General features: G+C 47.4%; 1 protein-coding gene across 1 annotated transcript in view; it reads left to right on the plus strand.

Annotated features, from left to right (window-relative positions):
• MAPKAP1 (mitogen-activated protein kinase associated protein 1) overlaps window positions 1-20,363 on the plus strand; it is a 271,714-nt gene extending 251,351 nt beyond the window's left edge. The window contains 2 exon segments of the mRNA XM_025359175.1: window positions 12,857-12,954; window positions 18,723-20,363. Coding sequence (XP_025214960.1) covers window positions 12,857-12,954; window positions 18,723-18,848 — 224 coding nt within the window. The 3' untranslated portion in view covers window positions 18,849-20,363.
• The last annotated feature ends 1,670 nt before the right edge of the window (window positions 20,364-22,033 follow it).

Raw genomic sequence — 22,033 nt, forward strand, 5'->3', positions numbered from 1 at the left:
GAAAACTATGTCTCATAACCAAGGAAACAATCAATAATAATAGAACCAGAAGAGTCAGAGGTGATAGAATTCACAGAGAAGTGCCTTAAAATCTCTATTATAAATATGTTCAGGGACTTAAAGAAGAACTCAAAAAGAAGAAAAATTAAAACTGAAAAAGAACCAAATGGAAATTCCAGAGCTGAGAAATACAATACCTGAATCAAAAAATTCACTAAATGGGCCAGGCACAGTGGCTCGTGCCTATAATCCCAGCACTTTGGGAGGCTGAGGTGGGTAGATCACCTGAGGTTAGGAGTTTGAGACCAGCCTGGCCAACATGGTAAAACCCTGTCTCTACTAAAAATGCAAAAATTAGCCAGGCCTGGTGGCACATGCCTGTAATCCCAGCTACTCATGAGGCTGAGGCAGGAGAATCGCTTGAACCCAGGAGGCAGAGATTGCAGTGAGCCAAGATCACACCACTGTACTCCAGCCTGGACAGCAGAGTGAGACTGTGTCTCAAAAAAAAAAAAAATTCACTGAATAGGAACAGATTAGAATGATGATGAAAAAAGATCAGTGCATTACTTATCTATTGCCACAAAACAAATTGCCCCAAAACATAGGGGCTTAAAACAACAATAACATTTACTGTCTTACAATTTGGTGGGTCAGGTATCCCACAGCTTAACTGAGTCCTCTGGCTTGAGGTCTCTCAAAAGGCTGCAATCAAGATGTCAGCTGGGACTGCAGTCATCTCAGGATTTCATTCAGACAGGTCTTCCAAGCTCGCTGAGTGCTTGCTGGCAGAGTTTACTTCCTTGGGAACACCCTCAGTTCTCCAAAGAGAAGCTTACATGATGGAGCTGGCTTCATCAAAGTAATCAAGAGTGAGAGAGTGCTAGCAAGGAATAAGTTACAGTTTTCTATAACTTATTCTCGGAAGTGACATCCCAACACTTCTGCTGTATTATTCGTTAGAAGCAAGTCACTAGGTCCAGTCCACAAACAAGACAAGGGCATTACACAAGGGCATGAAAAGCAGAAGGTAGGATCATTGGGAGCCATTTCAGAATCTGCCACAGTGAACTCTATGACAGAACAATAGAAACAACTATTCAAGGCACAGAGAAAAAATGGATGAAGAGATTAGAGCCTTTGGAGTCATAGCAAGTGTTCTAACATATATGCAATTGTAGTCTTGGTGATGGAGGGGAAAAACTATTCCAGATTTGATTAAAAATATCAAACCAGCAATCTTGGAAGCCCACTGAAAGCTAAGCATGATAAACTTAAAGAAAACCACACCAAGGCACATTATAATCAAACTGCTAAGAACCAGTGATAAAGACAAAAATCTTAAAAGCAGCAGAAGAAAGAAGACATATTACATAGAGAAACCACGGTAAGAATGGTTGCTGACTTCTCATTAGAAATAATGCAATCCAGAAGACAACGGAATGACACCTCTAAAGTGCTAAAAGAAAAAAGTCTGTCAACTTAGAATCCTATGTTCAGTGAAAATATCCTTCAGAAAGGAAGGTGAAATAATGGCATTTCAGGCAATCAAAATTTGAAATAATTTGTTGCCACTGAACCTTACACTGTGAGAAGTGAAGGTCTGGAGGGGAAAATTACCAGAAGGAAACCCAAATCTGCACAGAGAACTAAGTACACTCAAAGTATCAGTTACCAATGATATGGGATGAACCAAGAAAAAGGGAAGGAGCGAGAGAGACCTTTTCCAGCAGGAATTGGCACACTGTGGCCCACTGGCCAAATCCAGCCCACCACCTGTTTTTGTATGGCCTATCAGGCGAGAATAGATTTTACAAATAAACATTTGCAATTGATGTGATGATAGAGAACGCTAATTTTGGATCCCATTTAAGTGAAATGTTATTCCCTCAACCAAAGGGGAAAAAAAAAAAAAAACTACTTATTAGTAGATCTGTATTACCCAAAAATGTATTTGATGATTAAATTTTGAATTTTGTCAATACAAAATGTGGAATTTTTTTTCTCTCTTCTTATGTATCTACAAAGTACCCTCAATTTTATCTCTTGGTCCATAAAACCTAAAGTATTTACTATCTGGCCCTTTATAGGAAAAGTTTGCTTGTCTGAGAGTGAAGGTGAAAAGGGAAGCAAGGGGAACCTCCCCCATCAGACAGTGTTCCAAGTCCTTTATACGCATTACTTAATTCTTGCAATTCTGTGAGGTTGTATCTACACTTGTTACATCATTCTAAGATTGTTGGACTTCCTCTTAGGATTATGTAATCCTAACGACAACTTGTGAGACAGATAATATTCCCGTTTTATCAGTGAGTTAACCGGGGCTCAAAGAAGCTACATCACTTGTCCAAAGTTATCTGTAAATGGAACAGAGGTCCACAGTCTTCCCTCTGCCCCTGACACAAAGCCAAGGCACTTAAACATCTGTGTTTTCTTATTTTTTTTAATTTTTGTTTTTTGAGGGTTTTTTTTGTTGTTGTTGTTATTGTTGTTAATAGAGATGGGGGTCTAACTATGTTGACCAGGCTGGCCTTGAACTCCTAGCCTCAAGCAGTTCTCTCATCTTGGCCTCCCAAAGTGCTGGGATTACAAGCATGAGCCACTGCACCCAGCCAACATCTGTGCTTTCTTGAAGGAAGAATAACCCTAGCCCCGACTCAGAGTGTATAAAGTCTTATTTTTTAAACAAATTTCATCTTTGCTAGGTTATCTGGTTTCTCTTCCTAAAGGATGTTAAATGCAGAATATTAAAAGAGGGGAAAGAGAATGACAGAACTTAAACAATAAAGACAGTGGGAAGTGAAAGCTAACAAGAGTTGACCAAAAATAAAACTAAACAAAAACTATTAAAGAGCATTCCAAAAACTCAGTAAACATTGTAGTATGGAGCAATTTTGTACAGTGGCTCATGCCTGTACATGTCCCAATTTTGTGGCACAACATAGAGCCTTTGCAACCCTGGGAGAATCATGATGTTCAGTACTTAGAAGAAAGTGGTAAAACAGTATTTTATTTTCCTTATAGTCTAATGCAGAAGGAAGGTGTGTAATATGGAATTTGAATGCTTAAAATGGAAAAGCTTTTTGCACAAAGGTTACCCTAGCTCTCCACTCCAATGATTCTGGATGGATGAGGTTTCATTTGTAGTAATTTAGCCTCCCATAGAGTACTTGCAAACTCAAGCTTGTCATAGACTTTAAGTCCTTCCAAGGAGGAAATTTCCAGACGCAGAACTTGTTTCTTATCTACTTCTGTAAGAGCTGAAGAATAAACCTCAACCAATAATTGGTTATTGAAATGCCATGTGGTATTTTACTTGAATAACTTAACACATGAATTGAAGTGTCAAAAGGCCCTCATAAGCCATTGTTCTTTATTTATTTCCTGAAGTACATGGAAGCATTTCTGCTGCATTCAGAAGCAGGGTACTTGTCTCAAGGAATAGCACTTGTTTAATTATTTGAATTGCAGGCTGAACCAGCTGTTTGTTTCATGGAACATTATTATAACTTGAAAGAACAACTGACAAACTATGGTTATTCAAATGAATATTGGGCAGACCTTTTCTTGAAAATGAAGGAAGTGAGTCTGTCGCTTCAAGGAGAACAAGTGATAGTATTTATTGCCAATGATGAAGTTCAAACTTTCAGGTGAAAATTAGAGTTTTGGAAAATTTCCATCACTGAACTTGGCTTCTCATTGCTTAACGACTTCCAGTATCAGTGGTGATATTAATGAATGTGATTTTTTTTTTCAATATTGTAAAATGAAATATGTCAACATTTGGAAGATCTGCATAACTCAGTGAGCCAATATTTTCCAGACTACTGCATGATGTTGCAAAATCAGGCAAGGGGAAAGATTCAAAATGTAAGACAGACCAATAGATTTTAATGTAACAGAATACAAAAAAGTTTATTAATGAGGTTTATATTCCATATTGCAACTAATCTTTAAGAAAATACCATTTATCAAGTTCAGTGTAGTATCAAAGAGGAATATTTACAAAGAAGAACATTAAAACATGCCTCACTTTTCCAAAAACATATCTGCATGAGGCTGGCCTTTCTTCATTTACTTTAACCAAAACTATGTCACAGCAGATCAAATGCAGAATCACATTGGATAATCCAGCTGTTTTCTGTTCAACCAAATGTTAAAGAGATTTCAAAAACATAAAATAGGCTGGTACGGTGGCTCATGCCTGTAATCCCAACACTTTGAGAGGCCGAGGCAGATGGATCATCTGAGGTCAGGAGTATAAGACCAGCCTGGCCAACATGGCGAAACTCCATCTCTACTAAAAATACAAAAATTAGCCAGGCCTGGTGGTGCACCCCTGTAGCCCAGCTACTCAGAAGGCTGAGGCAGGAGAGTCGCTTGAACCCAGGAGGTGGAGGTTGCAGTGAGTCAGGATCATGCCACTGCACCCTGGGCAACAAAGTGAGACTCTGTCTCAGAAAAAATTTTTAAAAATCTCACTCTTATTTAACTTTGGGGAAATGTAAGGGTTTTTCCATTTTAAAATATGTTAATTTGTAATGGGTTTATTATTTTAATGAATTAATATATATTTTTTAATTTCTTGGTTTTAATTTCATTTATTTTCTTTTTTTTGTTTTTTTGTTTGTTTTTGAGACAGAGTCTCGCTCTGTTACCCAGGCTGGAGTATAGTGGCTAGTGACATGATTTTGCCTTAACTGCAACCTCCACTTCCCAGGTTCAAAATTCTCATGCCTCAGCCTCCCAGCCCAGCCTCAGGCACACACCACTATACCTAGTTAGTTTTTGTGTTTTTAGTAGAGACGTGGTTTCTCCATGTTGGCCAGGCTGGTCTCAAACTCTTGGCCTCCCAAAGTGCTGGGATTATAGGTGTGAGCCACTGCGCCTGGCTGAATTTCTAACACAATAAATGTTGATAGGTATAATCCACATAAGCTTTTTGGACTCCTCAGTAGTGTTTAAGAGTATAAAGGGCTCTGAGACCAAAAAGTTGAGAACTGCTGATCTAGGGTCTTGAAAATCATCTTATGAAGCTTGAACTTAATTCTGAGGATGATAGGAAAAGAAGCACTGCAGAGTTTTAAGTAGGGGGATCCAGATGGTATATTTTAAAAGGATGACTTGAGGCCAGGAGTTCGAGACTAGCCTGGCCAACATGGCAAAAGCCCATCTCTACTAAAATTTCAAAAATTAGCTGGGTGTGGTGGCACACGCCTGTAATCCCAATTACTTGGGAGGCTGAGGTGGGAGGATCACTCAAACTCGGGAGGCGGAGATTGCAGTGAGCCCAGATCGCACCACTGCACTCCAGCCTGGGCAACAGGGCAAGACTCTGTCTCAAAAAAACAGAAAAATGGGCTGGGTGCAGCGGCTCAGCCTGTAATCCCAGCACTTAAGGAGGCCAAGGCAGGCGGATCACCCAAGGTCAGGAGTCCGAGACCAGCCTGGCCAACATGGCGAAACCCTGTCTCTACTAAAAATACAAAAATTAGCCTGGTGTGGTGGCAGGCGCCTGTAATTCCAGCTACTCAGGAGGCTGAGGCAGGAGAATGGCTTGAACTTGGGAGGCGGAGGTTGCAGTGAGCCGAGATCGCACCACTGCACACTAGCCTGGGTGACAGCGAGACTCCGTCTCAAAAAAAACAACTGTGAGTAGATGTTTGAATCTGCAGAAGACATGATCAAAAGAAGGAAAACCAGAGAAAAAGCAATGGATGATCAGGACCTGGGTGAGGGCTGTGGTACTAGGATAGAGAGGGACGGAAGATAAACGTGAAAACTAGGCGACCAAATGCCTGGTACTTGGTGCATGGTGAAGCCTCCAGTTGTGCCACCACAACTGCCAATTTAAGGGGAGATGCTGATGTCGGTTCTGGACATGCTGCACTGGGGGACATGTGGAGGTGGCAGCTGTACCCACTGGTCGGCTCTGAAACTCTGGAGAAAGGTATAGGCCACATAGCTGCTTCAGCATCACCAACATGTGAGTAGTAACTAAAACCCAAGGACAAACCTGACACAGGAAAAATGCAGAGTTAGAGAAGGTGCGGATCAAGGATAGAACTCAGGAAGACCGTTGCTTAAGGGACAGGTGGAGGTCCAGAAGATCACAAAGGAAATGTGAGAAACAGATGACTGGAGACATGGACCGAAGAATCAGGTGACCGTGCCTCCAGGGAAGCCAGGACTTTAAGAAGTGTCAAAAACAGCTGAGAAATCTCTACCGGATCTCTCGACATTGAGGGCATAGTGACCTTAGCAAGGGTGTTTTCAATCCATGAGAGGAAGGAGGAAAATCACATTGCCATGGGAGTTTTTATAATTAGAGATTTAATTATGTCTACAGGAAGGAGCAAGAGAGAGAGAGTGAGTTTGAGAATCCAGGCAGAAATGTAAGTAGGTCAGGCACAGCCCCTGCTCTAGAGGTCAAAGAGGTCATTATTATAGTTGCCCAGACCGCTGCCCCTGCAGGGGGGCTTGGGAAGGAGCACCCTCTTTTGCCAGTTGAATTACCTTGAGCTGAAGCTCCCTGCAGGCAGCTCAGAACTGTGGCTTACAGTGGAGACCCAACCAGGAGGGAGTTTTCAACCCAGATAACCGCAGTCCAGCATGTCCTACTAGGACCTACAGAAAGATACAGCTTTGCCTAAAACAATGTGTGTGTTCCTATCAGTTTCCCCCAAGAAATCCAATGAGAATGTTCCCCTCCCAGGCCAGAGGGCCCAGAAGATATCAGACCTTGGAAACTCAGTTTTCAAAAATTATCCTTGCCTGATGCAAAGGAATGAAGAAAGAATCCAAAGCCTCAAAGCTGTTCTTTGTAGCCTTATTTATAGTACTGGCAATTTTATAAGTAACCTGGAAGCCCAACAGAGATAGCAGCATGACCTGTAGCTCGCATCTACTGGTTGGAATAAAATGCAGCCATTGAAAAGGGTGATTATAGAAATTGTTGCAAGAGGGAAAGGGGTATGGTAAAATGTTAACTTAAAAAAACTAAGCTCAACTTCTAGTATACAATCTGATTACAACTGTGAAAAACAACAGGCGAAAATGGTTAGGAAAGAGACCCTGAATGTCATTGTGCTGGTGTTGGGATTTTGGGGTGGGGTATGGAGGTTTTCCTCTGTCTTCTAAATTTCTAATATTTTTAATAAGGAAAAGAAGCAGGTTTATTTTTATTTTTTTGGCAAGTGGTGACACCTGGGGGTTTAGACAAAGGTGGGCTGCAGGCTCATTCTGGCAGCTCCAGCTCTGACCCATCATGGCCAGCCACAGTCAGTACTGGCAGGTTGTGTTAGAAGAGACCCTCCCTTGAGACTTTTCCTAAGGCAAATGGAAAGTAAAAAATTGATAGCCGGGCATGGTGGCGGTTACCTGTAATCCCAGCTACTCAGGAGGCTGAGGCAGGAGAATTGCTTGAACCCAGGAGGCGGAGGTTGCAGTGAGCCGAGATCTCACCACTGCACTCCAGCCTGGGCGACAGAGTGAGACTCCATCTCAAAAAAAAAAAAAAAGTAAAAATTGAGAATCAAAAAAAGACTCTCCTTTCAGTTGATTTGCAGTAGCAGTCTGGAAGCACCTCTTTTAGCAGAGTTGTGAGTGCTGTTCCTGTATGTTTAAGCCATCCCATCTCATGACCACAGCAGCCTCTCCAACATGGCCACACCCCTGAATTGGCCAGAAGAACCTGTTTTTTCAGCACAGCCTCCTGTTTTAATTGGAATCCATAATACAGAAGATGAACTACAGTGCAAAAGCTTGAAGTCTCCACTTCTAACATTTGTGCCACTAATTAGTTTCTGCTTGGTATTAAATTCCATCTTCTCTGTCTTACTTTGAAAAAACTTACATAAGTGTAAATACAGTTCTGCATATCCAGATTTTCATTTCAATACTCAGGAGTGGAGGTACAGTTTCAGTATCTGCCCTGAGCATGTGACCAGTGCTTAGATGCCACATTTATACCCTCTTATATAGCATTTTATTTCTATAGCACTGTAAAAGCAAATCTGCTCAAAGGAGGCTCAATTAAAAATGAAATCTTCAAAGTAATGGGCATTTTATCATCAAATATCAGTTCCATCATAGTTAAATGAATTACCACCTCCATCCATTGAGTCCCTGCTACATGCAGGGATGTATGTGACATAGAAGAGATCACTGACAGATGCTGTCCCCTCCTTTACAGCCAGGCAAACCTTGAAAGGAACAGTGCCTTGCCAAGGTCCCACAGCTGAAACATGGCAGAGCTAGGGTTTCATCCTAAGTCTAACATCAGGAATTATGCTTTTTTCCCCTGTATCTCAGGCTTTTGTTAAACCTTAATTTAAACAGAATTTAACACAATGCAAAATAATTTGAGCTAATTTGAATATTAAACTTTGCATTTTTTTCAAGTCATACTAATATATAACTTTTTCTCATCTGATTTTTTTTTAATTTTTTTATTTTTTTGAGATAGAGTCTCACTCTGTCGCCCAGGCTGGAGTGCTGTGGTGCAATCTCGGCTCACTGCAAGCTCTGCCTCCCAGGTTCAAGCAATTCTCCTGCCTCAGCCTCCTGAGTAGCTGGGATTCTGGGTGCTTGCCTCCATGCCCAGCTAATTTTTGTATTTTTAGTAGAGACAGAGTTTCACAATGTTGGCAAAGCTGGTCTCGAACTCCTGACCTCAGGTGATCCATCCACGTCAGCCTCCCAAAGTGCTGGAAGTGCTGTGATTACAGGCTTGAGCCACTGCGCCCAGCATCTCAGCTATTTTTTACAAAGCTTGCTCCTGTGACTTAACCCTGTTCCTATGAAAACTGCTGGTGGTCTTGGAATTTTCAAGGGTAACTTGCCCAACTCTGATTCCCTCTAATGCCCCAGGACAGATGCCTGGTGGGCTGCAGCTGACGAGGTCATTGGCTCCCTGTTCCTCTTCTACCTGAGATGAGCCGTGAGGTGTCTGAGGCTGACCGCATCTGATAACAGGTGTTCTTCTCCTGTTCAGCCAGTGTTGAAGTGTGGGCAGTTCCTTCTTCCCAGACACCTATGGTGGAAATTTACCATGTGGCATAAATTACTCATGTTTATTGACAGATTCGTTTCCAGCAAGAGGTCAGTGAACTTGTTACACTTTAATATATAGGTCTTGGTCTGGGTGAAGTCATGGAAGTGTGAATTCTGATTATTAGTGATTATTCTGTTGTGTAAGAGTCTCCCCATCCTGCCAACATTGCCTTCTCTGTAGTTCTCGCCTCCATTCCTTTTCAGTATCCTTTCTGCACCTGTCTAGCTCAAAACTGCACTCACTCCTACCTGGCTGACTATGGGAACTGCTTACCTCGCCTCCAGGCTCCAGGGAACCAGGTAGAACACCCTAAAACACAGTTTGCCCATTTCTTTCACTTGCCCTGCTTAAACCCCACTAGTGGCCCCCATCAGCTGGTGACTGCAGGCACTCTCAGCCCTTTGCGACTGCCCCCTCCCTCCCACCTGCCTGCCACGCATGACCCTGGTCTGCCCAGAGCTCCCGTGGAGACCGTGTATGTTTACCCGTGCCGTATCCTTGCCCTGTGGTATCTTCCTCTTTTTCATCCTTCTCCACCCTCACCTTTACCCGGCTGACTCCCTGCCCTCCTCCAAAACTGCCGAGGTGTCAGCTCCTCCCAAGAAACTGCCCCTGGTGACTCTTCTCCACCCCTGGCCAGGCGCTTCTGCCCTGGTGTCTCCACGGCAGCTCCCTGTGTTTACCTTCTTCACGCTCATCATATTTGACTCTCAGTGTTCATTTCTCTGTCCTTTGCCCTAGCCTGTGCTCCTGGCAGAGCCCAGACTGAGGAAAACTGCCCTTCTGGCCGCCCAGCGAAACAGGGCTGCTAGTGAGGGGAACTCAGGGCAGAAACGCCTGCGGAGTGAGTCCACCCCATGTCCTGTGCCCCATCACGGCTGCTGATCTTAACCTGCACTTGCCTCTCAGGGTTCCACTCATCACTCCTTGCAGAGAGCAAGAGGGGGCTGTCTGCTGTGGCTGTCCACCATGCCTCAGCCCAGTGATTAACTTAGAAGCTCTGTCATTGTTCAAGTCCAATCACAAGTGTTCCACAGAATGTTCTCTGCCCTCTGTTCCCCTCTCCCCGTGGCGTGAGTGCTTTCACTGGAAAGGACAAACAGACCGGAGGCTTGAGGGAGACTGGGGGGATGTCGGGACTCTTCCTCCTCCCCACCTGCTTCACTCTTCCTCAGATGGGTGCTGGCATGAGCCCTGGGATGGTCAGGGGACACACAGCCTCCACATGCAACCAGATACATTCAAAATTCAGAGGACGAGGGATTTGGGGTCACTTGGTTCAAATATGCAGCCTTTCAGGAGACTTGGCTTGGGATTTTTTTTTTTGTTTTTTTCACGTGACTGTGCAGATGAACCACAGGCCTCCCCTCTGTCAGCCCACAATTGACATGCTTCATAGGCACCATAGTCCCAAGGGGACAGCGTCAAAGCTTCCTCTCTGAGGCTCCTAGGCCGTGCAGACTGCATACTACATGTGCTATGTATAGATTGGGCTCTGCTTAAAGTGCAGGAAACCTTTTTAACAGTGTCTCAGTTGCTCAGGCAAAACATGCTGTAGTGCTTTGAGGTTTGGTTCGGTTTTGTCAGTGACAAGCAGGAGCAGGTGGTGTGGATAGTCCATAAGCTGTCTTATCAAAGTGGTCAGTGAACCCCGAAGCTTCGGGTCTGCAGGTCTCCCTAAGACCTTCTGGTTCTTTGTAGCCCCAGGCCCTGGTGTCTGTCTGTCGTGGCCAGGTGTCAGCAGGAAGGCCTCCTGGAGGGGGTGTCTCTTTGTCCTTCACAGCCCTGTGTCCTTTGTAGATGGCTCTGCTTGGTCACAGCATGGCCAACAAACGTGCCCGCATTGTTCCTCCACACAGGAATGTCACCAACAAGATTCTGATGTGGGGTAGATCCTGTGAATGTGAATATATACAGACGCACACACAGATGCCTCTGTGTAAGGTCCACCTCCTTATTAGCAACACAGAATTTATATCTTAACAGAATGATTAGCTTCCAGTCAGGAATGCTAACATTTTAGTACCATGATTTAGAATCAGGCTAAATTTGTCAAATGTCTGAAAGTGAGGTTTTTCAGAAATTATTAGGTAATTTTTTCAATTTAGGATTTATAGTCACAATTAGTACATCATAATGATGCTTCCAGGATAAAATACCAGTGGCTCAACTTTTCTGGCCACAAATGTACAACATATATCAGTTTATTTTTGGAGATCTGAAAAATTAGCTACTGTAAATAAAGTCCCCAAGAAGATTTCTCCGGGAAAGAGGTGAACTTACAGTAATGTGGGTGATATATTATTAATTAATAACTATGACCAGCCGCTGCTTCAATTAAAAGGACAACGGATGAGAAGGACTAATAGAAAGGATATGCTGAATTTTAATCTTACAGGCACTAAGGTCTGTCGAAAGACTAGGGAAGGTCATTTCTGGGCATTTTGCAGGAGGCCTTCGTATTAGAGATGTCGCCTGCTATTCCTTGGTCTGGGAAGGTTTACTGAGTACTGACTACGTGTCTCTCTTGGGCGCTGTTCCTTTGCTTGCCAGTAATGGAAACCACCTTCAGTAGCTTAAGGAGAAAGAAGAATTTCTTGGAAGGCCACAGGGGTCTCCTAGAACCCAAGGATAACAGTGCCGATAGGCCGGGGCAGTCTCCATGGGCCTGAGACTGGAAGTCCCAAAGCCCCTCATCTTATTCTGAGTCCTTGTGCCAGTTTAGACAGCCCAGCATCTGTGTCTCCATTTAGAAGAGGGAATCTGATTGACCTGTCTAGACACAAAAGGACAGGCCCAGGTAATGTAGCCATGGCTGCAGTTACGATAAGACAAGCAGGTTCCTTTGGAGAGCCATGGTACCATGTGGTAGACCCACACAAGAAGTGCACCTAGAAGTGTAGTTCTGAAGACTCACCCAAGAAGGCGCCAGCTGAGCTGAGCCACCAAGGATTAGCAGGTCTTTTCCATCCAGGTCAGTGAGAGAGGACATCCCAGGCTTGGGGAAGAACCTGTGGAGAGACTGGTGTCGCAGGTAGGAGTGTGCAGCGCCCTGGCAGCCTGTTTCCTGTCGGGGCAGCAGTGAGATGAGGCTAGACCAGGAAGCAGTCCCAGAAATGACAGTATCATCCTGAAAGTGGTAGGACAGGGCCTGGAGAATGGGGACCTAGATCAGATTTATATTCAGAAGTTCTGCCCCCTAGAGTCGGTCGCTTTGTGAAGTGCCAGCTTTCCATAGCCCCCGCCCTGCCCCCGTCCTCCCAGAGTTGAGATGACCTGAGGCCTTTGGGAGCAGCTTCCAAGCAAAGTCTAAGCCTGGGATTCCCCCTCTCCAGGCAGGAGTCCCCTCCCAGCAGGAGCCCAGGCTGTGGGAGCAGCCTCAGAATAGTATGGCTAGTGACCCTTCTCCTTCCTATTGCTCATTTATCTGACTTTAAGCACAGTTAGTGTATTTTTAGAATAATAATGTGGAGTTAATTAGCCTTCTCCCTTAAAAACGCCACCTTTTCCATGTAATTATCATATAGCAGCAGTTCCATAAAGCCTTCCTAACGTGGCATTCCCCTGAATGCATTCCAGAGTGGAACGGGACCTAACTGGCTGTTGAGTCTTTTCAAAATTTTTTCATTGTCTATTTTATACCCAGCCTGTAATGAGAAAATGAACTACTCCTGGAAAGACTAGGTGCTGCTCAGCCTTCACTTGCTCTCGCTCAAATTGGAATGATAGGGGAGAACATATGGAGGCCCCCACCGTAGTTAACTCACCAGAACCCCTCAACACAGTTTTCTCTCTCTGCAGGTCACGCAATATTTAAACTCACATATCTAAGCAATCACGACTATAAACACCTCTACTTTGAATCGGACGCTGCTACCGTCAATGAAATTGTGCTCAAGGTAAGTGTTCCTTCTTGAACCAGAGACGGGGTAGGTGGGTCCAGCTTCTGTTCTGACTGTTTCGGGCATGGCCGCAGCCCCACCCACTCCGCAGCTCTATACAAGGCTCCCGGGCCCAGTTTGGCAGAGGAGGAGCATCACAGCTTGCCAGCCACCTAGGAGTGAGTGCCTGTGCCAGGGGCCACACCAGCCCCAGGTCAGCTGCTCTGCATCTGCTTCAGTCAAAGCAGGACCCTTTTCAGTTTCCTCCCAACCCCGATAACCCTGGCTCTTCCTGTATTTGTTTATTCCTTTTCTGTACTGTTCATTTTCCTGCAACTATTGTCAGGAGCTCCTTGAAGCTCCTAGAGCAGACTCTGAGGAAATTATTATTGTTTTGAAGATACCTTAATTATGCTCAAGGTGATTTTAGCAACCTGTTCTAAACATACCTAACTTTCTGCTAGACTTGTATGTCACCATACCTTAACAGTATACTCACCGAGCACCTTCCATGTGCCAGGCCAGGGCCTGGGATGCCACAGTGACAGATTCTGTCCCTGCCCCTGGAGAGCTTTTCCTCTACCAGAGGAAACAGGCATAAAACAGAAAATTACAAAGAGATTGTTAGTCTCAAAGGTGTGGGTGTGTCCCAGTAAACTGACTTGGGGTGGAGGTGTGCAGGCAGGGAGAGCTGAACCCTGAAGGATGACTGAAAAGGCACAAATGTTGACCAGGTAAGGAAAGAGGAAGCACCACAGACAGGCAGCCTGGGAATGGGCTGAGGCAAGGCAGGCACAGGGGACTAGGGGGCTGGTGGGGCTAGGCCATGCAGGGCCTTGCAGAGTGGAGTGTGGCTGAGGGGAGCTCTGCTTGGCATGGGAAGCTCCAGGGGTCTTGTGGATTTGGGAGGTCTGGGATAGGACCCAAGATGGTACGTTTCCAAGAAGCGCCAGGTGCTGCTTTGGCCGCTGGTCTGAGCACCACACTCTGAGTAGCCCTGAACTAGGGGTCTCAGCCTCTCCCAAGCAGAGAATCCTTTCTTCAAGCCAAATCTTCCATAGGTTGATCAGATAGGAAAAGCAGCTGCTGTGGCAGAGCAGCGGTGAGGACCAGAGAGGGCTCCCCCACCCCTAGTTGTGTGATCCTGGCTAGTCACATCACCTTTCTGGGCCTCAGTGTCCCCACCTGTAAAGTGGGGATCATGGTACCTATGCTACCCCACCCCACCAGGGCTTCTAGAGTACAAGTCAGATGAGACATGGTAAACCTATGTAAGTTATCATTCAGTCTCTTCTTAAGAGTTGAAGTCATCAAATAATAGCAAAAATAGCGAAGATATGCTGAGGGACTGCCCAGTGCAGGACCTGGGCCAGAGGTTCTGCGTGTCCCATCAGAGTGCATCTTCACAGCTCTGTGAGGTCATGAGATAAAGTTGTTCCCATTTCCCAGATGAAAAGTGAGGCTCAGGAATAAAGTAGCAAAGCCAGGATCATGACTCTGGTAAGCTGGCAGAACCAGAACTTGCCCCCAGATTTGACAGATGTCAGACTTGTGTTTTAATTCCCCAGATGTGCATGACCTAAGAGTTGAGTGGGAGATTTCAACGAAATAGAACTGCGGTCCAGGAATATATTGAGACACATTCCCCATGGCTGCAAAAGATTTTCAAAAGGAGTAGATGGCAATTTAAAAGAGCAGCTGGAAGGACAGTTTGGAGCAGGGACAGAGTAGCATGATTAGCTGGATGAAAGATAGAGGGTTCATAGACCACCCTGATCAGAGGCCCCCTTGGACCAAGGAGTGGGGACACAGGGCCTGCATGGGAGTGCTTGCAGCCAGCGAGCTTCGAGTTACCCACTGGAGCATCACAGACAGCACAGGCACCTTGTGCAGAGTGTTCAGGGACCTGGCAGAGAAATATTCCATTACCCCGATAAGGGCTGGACTTTTTTTTTTTATAGCCAGCATTAAAATATTCAAGACTTGAGAAGGATTCTAGTAAAATTATAATCCTGTGTTTGACATCAAAATAATTTTCACAACAGCAGATTGATGACAGAAACACAGGTTTATGACTTCAGTATGAGACTGTGGAAGATCAAGTGCGGAGAAATCATTTTACACGTCCAAACGCTCCCTCGAAGCAGATGCCTCTCCGCAGAATCCCTGAGGCCTGTCACCTTCCCTAAGGTGTCTGTTTCCATATCAGAATATTTGTAGAAATATTGCATCATGCACAAGACTCCAGAAGAGTTATAGCATACCCAGGCCTGAGTTACTTAGAGCTAATGATCATGATCCTGATGGAAGATGAGATAGTACTTCTCCCACCTCTGATTTTTTTTTTTTTTTTTTTTTTTTTTTTTGAGACAGAGTCTTACTCTGTTGCCCAGGCTGGAGTGTAGTCATGTGATCTCTGCACATTGCAACCTCCACCTCCCGGGTTCAAGTGATTCTCCTGCCTCAGCCTCCTGAGTAGTTGGGATTACAGGCACCCACCACCACGCCTGGCTAATTTTTGTCTATTTTTAGTAGAGACGGGAGTTCACCGTGTTGGCCAGGCTGGTCTCGAACTCCTGGCCTCAAGTGATCTGCCCACCTCAGTCTCCCAAAGTGCTGAGATTACAGGCATCAGCATCAGACAGGGAAAGCCGCCACGCCCGGCCCCATCTCTGATTTTTATAGCAATTGGAATACTTAGTTTTATCCACCATTCCTGCAGTGTCATGAGTGTGTCTTTGTGAGCTTTGCATCAGTACCAAGCAACAGAAGCCAGCCGTGTGTCCTGGAACTTGGCAGAAATGTTGTTGTCATCAGAAGCTCTTCAGGGGTCAGTTTAGACTCTAGTAATGCATGCTGTTGTTCTAGAATTCAGGAATTTTACATAAAATGAGAGCTTAGATGGAAATTGAGGGGAGGAAATAAGAGCCCCAATCTGATGTCAAATAAACGATCATGAACAAGCAAGCCTCCATCGAGCTTTTTGCGCTTGTAGAAATATGAACGTCTCCCATTTATTGAACACCAGCTACATGCAGTACATCTTTTTTTTTTTTTTTTTTTTTTTTTTGAGGCGGAGTCTTCACTCTGTCGCCCAGGCTGGAGTGCAGTGGCGCGATCTCGGCTCACTGCAAGCTCCGCCTCCCGGGTCCGCGCCATTCTCCTGCCTCAGCCTCCCAAGTAGCTGGGACTACAGGCGCCCGCCACCGCGCCCGGCTAATTTTTTGTGTTTTAGTAGAGACGGGGTTTCACCGTGTTAGCCAGGATGGTCTCGATCTCCTGACCTCGTGATCCGCCCGCCTCGGCCTCCCAAAGTGCAGGGATTACAGGCGTGAGCCACCGCGCCCGGCCCATGCAGTACATCTTATGTCCATTATCTTGTTTAATCTTCCTGACCGCCCTCCAGAATGTAGACATTGTCCCCGTTTTATAGACGAGGAGATGGAGGCCCGGGGTCACAGAGCACACAAGGGTGGAGCCTCTACTTGAACCTGGCCCCGAGAAGCTCCAGAGCCGCCCTCTTCCCACCAAGATGTCACTGAGCTAAGCCGTGGGTGGCCCCTAATTCCACAGGCTTTGACATGAATCTCAGAGGAATTGTCGGGCTCTTCAAATCAGGTTCTTCTCGTGATCGAGTGATGGAGGCTGCGGCTTTATTGACCATGAAAACTCCCTATATTTTTATGCCTTAAGCTGTAAACTGCATTGAAAGTGAAACACTCTATAGTGCATAAAATTGTGCAAGTTTAAGCCACAGCATATTAACCAGCTAATGGCAGACCAAAGGGCGTTTTTATCTTTTGATTATTACATTAATCTTCCATTAAAATTATCTATGTGATTATCACAAAGCACTGAAGATAATAAATTTGGGAAATAGTTGGCTTGTTAAGGATCATTTTAAAATGCTTTTGTCAAGTTATATGTGCCAAAAATACGCTGAAAACACTAGGTTGGCTAAGTGTGCAAACAATATAATCCAAGATTGCTTTTATTAAGAATGAATAAAACCTCTTATTTCCATACATTGTATTGTCCCAAATCATCATCCTGGCCCTGCGGTCCTCATGATTTATTGCTCTCAGCTGGTAACTTGGCGAGGCAGCGGGCAGAGTGTGTCAGGCCTTCTGTACTCACGCACCAGCCTTTAACGCCTGCTGCTCCAACCAGCAGAGCAGAAAGTTGGGAGGGACAGTGTTGAAGTCTCGGCCATCTGAGGCGTTGCCATGTTGCGCTGCCTCTCCCAGGAGCGCTCTGGTTCCTTCTCGGAGTCAGCAGAAGCTCCTTTCCCTCTGGCACAGGACACATGGCCCTCAGAGTAGAATCAGCAGAGGCAGTGGCCGGCCTCTCTTGTCAGAAATATTCGGCCTTCTAGTCATAACTTTTAGATACTTGCAGGTGAAGAGAGAGAGCGTCTGTTCACCAAAAGCCCCAGCCAGAGGAGCAGAGGAGGTGAGGGGCTGCAAAGCGGGAAGGGGTGTTTGCCAGGCGCCTAACACCTTCTAGCTTTGTGACCTTGACTAAATGACATTATTGTCATTGGCCTTGACTTCCTCACCTGTGCATAGGGATGACAGTGGCGTCTGTCTCAAGGTTATTGTGAAGATTCCACGGGCACTGAAAGGCACTCCGAGCAGTGCCAGTTGCCACCACTGATTTCACACTGCTGCTGCTACCCCTGCCCAGGCACAGGCTGTCCTCTGCACTGGGGCATGTGCATCCCACTGTAGCACCCCTCCCTGGCTCCCCCCCACCTCATTTCACGAAGCCAGCCAAGCTCTCGCAGTTCCAGGGACACTCCCCTGCAGCGTGCCCCTGCTGTGCCTTGATGCATGCTGCGTCTCTCCTCCCTATTGTGTACTCAGAAACTCCTGTGTGTCCCTCAGAAGCCAGCTCACTCGTTTCCTCTGGAAGCCTTCCCTCCTCCGCACCTCCCTGATACTCAGCCCCATTCCTTGGTGCTCCTCTGCCTGCTGCAGTGCTGGTTCTGCTGCTGGACACTCACTCACCAGGCAGCAGGCTCCCCAGGGCCAGGACCAAGTCTCAGGGCTGTAGTGCTGGGGAAGCGCCTGGCGGTGCAGCTGCTACACAGAGTGGGAGATGCACATGTGGCTCCGGCAGACTCCCAGGGCTTCGTGGAAGCAGCAGCCCCGCCCTTCACACAGGGCTCTCACAGGCCCTCTCATGGCTCTCACCCTGACTGCCGGGTGGCCTGGGACACTTTGGCCTCCCTCTCTGAGCCTCTTTCCTTTTTGTCAAGGGAGCCCTGCCTGGCCGGGCGCTCATGAGCCCAGAAGGAAGCACTGTAGTGGGAAGCTGTGCGCCTGGCTGGTGGGAGGCTGGATGGAGGGCCTGTCTTGGTTTGCTTTTCATCCCTATGTTCTCGGCCTTCACACAGGGAAAGGCAGGCTCAGAGACGTTATGTGCATGTCCAGGTCACACAGCAGGTGAGAGGCAGAGCCAGGCGGCCCAGGGCACAGTCCTCCGGGAGTGGCTCATGCCAGGAGGGAGCACGGACTCCGGAACCTGGAGAGCTTGCCGCTCACCGACTGGGAAGCCTGAACAGGCCACTTGGCTTCTCCAAGTCTCTGTTTTCCCATCGTAGAGCGGCGGCTCTGGGCCCAGCCGCTGCCAGGTTGCTGTGATGACTGGACTCCTTCCACACGACAGCACCTGGCCCTGAGGCACCTGGCCCAGGTCAGGGCCTTCCCTGCCACCCCCTCCTGTGCCCTGGGTGAGTAGGGAGCGGCTGGCGAGGTGACCGGGCTGTGTGCTCTTGCTTCTAGGTTAACTACATCCTGGAATCGCGAGCAAGCACTGCCCGGGCTGACTACTTTGCTCAAAAACAAAGAAAACTGAACAGACGTACGAGCTTCAGCTTCCAGAAGGAGAAGAAATCCGGGCAGCAGTGACACTGGCCTCCAGCCTCAATCTGTTCCGTAGCTCAGAGCCTGCCTGCCAGGGCCAAGTGCCCTAGAGCCCACCCAGTGTCCTGAAGTCCTCGGGGGAAGGCCAGCTCCTGGCTCATTGGCACAGGGCAGGCGGGCCCTCGGAGAAGGTGTTGGGGGGGCCCCCTAGGAGGGAGTGCTGGGGACATTGCCATGGGGCGGAAACCTGCTTGGCAGTGGCTTTGATGAGTGATGCCTGGGGGCCAGACCACCCCCTAGAGGAGCCTCGTGCCACCCAGCCACCTTCACTGCCTGCCACCCTGCCCGAGGATGTACAGAGCTGTGCCCACACATTTCCTTGCAACTTGATCAAATTTCTTAAAGCAAACAAAGAACAAAAATGTACATTTCTGGTTTTCCTTTTAATAAACAGGTGTACTCTTCATCATGGTTGGTATGGTGGACCATTCTTTGGGGCGGAGGATTGATTATGTTATTCTCTAAAATCTGTTCCCATATTGAACAGGCAGATTGGAAAAGCTATGGTTCGATTTCTCAGAAGAAATGTTTAGGTCTTAGTCAATAGTTTTAACTATGCCATTTGTTTAAATGAGTGCATTTGCTTCGAGGGTAGTGTCTTACTAAAAGTTAGGAACAGAGACCTGGTGGTGTGTCCAAGGCCGTGTCACTTTCCCCTTCAGCACACCCCAGCTTCTGACCTCAGAGCCCAGGAGCTGTGTGGACAGTGCGGGGTGCCCGGAGGAGGGCGATGGCTGGTGCGGAGGCCGCGCTTCTGGCCAGACATGTCTTTCCGTTTCTTAAGTAGCAAGTGTAGGTTTCAGCTGGCAGTTCCACCTGCATGTGGATTTTCCCAGGATTGGAATTTTCTCTGCTTCGCTGCCTTGGAAGGGGCCGCATTCCCCTTTCCTCTTCTCCTTACAGTGCCTGCCTCCTTGTTCAAGCAGGCGGAAAGCTGCTGTTTCTCACGTTTCAGGGAGGGGGTGAGCGGAGGGAGACCTGTGTCCGTGCCGTCCGGCTCCCTGGGTGGGAACAGGCAAGGGATCAGACGCCCCTGACACCACGCCTCTGGCCACACCAGATGCCTCTGCGGTCCTCGACAGCCTCTTCAGTGCCCCTCCTGCGGCGATGTCCTTTCTTACTGTCCCCAGCCGGGGCCGGGGACCGGTGTGTCACTGAGGACCTGCATTAGAAACATTTTTTAAATTGTTGTACAGGAAGAGATGTGTCTAAAACAGCATCTCAAAGCTGAGTGTATTTCTTTGCGCAAGGGGTCATGTTGATGAATTCTTCTTTCATTCTGATCTTTGTTCAGCCGACAGGAGCATCCTTTTCTAATGTCTTCCATTCCTACCCCCTACCCAGAATTAAAAGAAATATTTGTAGCTTGCTATCTGTATTTGAATTTTTAGCAATTTTATATTTAGATATCTTTGAAAAATGTAAATGACTAATTTGGTCATTAAATCTTGTGACATATTCAATATTAAAATGATATTAAAATAAAAGTCGTATAAATACCCACTTTTGCATGTTGCATTGAATTCTTGAAGTCTGGAGTACGTGCTGCCGAAAACCATGACTGCCTGGAGCCTGCTGGGTGGTGGCATTTGCTGGCAGTAGACGAGGAAGCAACATCTCTGAAATGCACAGAGGCCTCTTCGGTGCTAAGCACGACAGGCTGGCCCTCTTCACTCAGGGGTGACACCAAAATCATCACCTCTTTCAGCCACAAAATCAATACCCTTCTCTTACCGTGAAATGCGACACTCTCAGTTTACATAAATACATGGCCGGGTGAAGGAAAAGTGGAAAAGGGAACACAGCAGCCACCGCCCAGGCCCAGCACTGATCGAGACTACATTCAGCTTTTCCTCAGCCCCTCTCCCCCACCCCGTACCTAGATCTCTAAAGACAGGACCGTGAGCTCTAGGACACAGGCATCTCACACTCTCCCCGGCACGGGCTGGGCAAGGCAGGAGGAGCTCGGCACACCCGAGATAACGGAAGTGACTGATGGACCCCACTTCTGCTTCCCACCAGGTCCCCTGACCTGGCCCCGGTGTGGCCCCTGCCCAAGACAATGTTAAAAGTCACAGCGTTGATGATAATTCACAACTGGGCCTCTGAACTCGGTGGAGGACTTGCAAGGTGTGGGCTGCCTGGCAGGCCTGGGCAGTGGGTCCCGGGAGCCCTGGCCTCGCTGGCCTCTGGGAGCCACCCTCCTCTTCCAAGGGCCTGCTGTGTGCTGCCATCTATAAACATGCAGTAACGAAACCCGCACAGGCTGCCTTCGTCAGGTCCCATCACCACCTCCATTTCAGGGGTTAGGACTCGAGAACTGGAAGGGCCACTTCACTGGCCCCAGACTCACCGTGAATGACTGGCGGACACGGTAGCCCTGCTCTTAACCACTGGGCTCTGCCCTCCACAGGTGGCAGCCATGTGGCTCCAAGCTGGTTCCTTCCTCTTGGGCCCTCATTTTCCTGAGCTGAAAATGAAGGTGCTGGATTAGAGGACCCCGCAGACCCTCCTAAAGCATGTCCTAAATGTCTCAGCATCGTGGGAGCCCAGCTTTGCTTCCAGGGGTTTCTGTTTGCCAATCTTTGCCAGAGCCTCTCTGCTTCTGAGGGAGGGTGGTAAGAGCTGAGAATGCTGTGAGCTCATCTAGCCCAGCCCAGAGACACTTCAGCCCACTTCGGCCTCTGCCTGCATGCCTCTGGCAGTGGAGCGCTCACTGCTGCTCAACTCAGCACTTTCCCTTGTTGGCCAGTTTGATCATTCTTAGCAGGCCCTGCCTGCTTTGGGCCATACTTGCCCCCACCTCTGAGGCCCAGGTCCAACCTGTAGCCCTGCATCGCCGGCCTTGGCACAGCGCATTCCCGTCCCTGGCCCTGAGCCGGCAGCTGCCTCCAGACACTTCCTATCCAGGCCCCCAGGACCAGAGTGCACCACGCCTCAGATGCCACTCAGCTGTATGGGGACCACAGGGATGTCTCTCTGTGTCTCCTCTGCATGGATTAAAAGGCTGGGAGGTGATCCCCACCCCCGACATGTCCCTGAACACCTGCCAGCTGCTGCTTAGGGCCCCCCGCTTCCCCAGATCAGGGACTACAGAACATCAGGGCGAGCAAAGACCAAACCCGGCCGTCAACACAGGCCAAGAGTTGGGGGCGAGTGGCCTCTGGCCA

The sequence above is a fragment of the Theropithecus gelada genome, chromosome 15 (assembly GCF_003255815.1).
Source record: "Theropithecus gelada isolate Dixy chromosome 15, Tgel_1.0, whole genome shotgun sequence".
Lineage (NCBI taxonomy): Eukaryota > Metazoa > Chordata > Mammalia > Primates > Cercopithecidae > Theropithecus > Theropithecus gelada.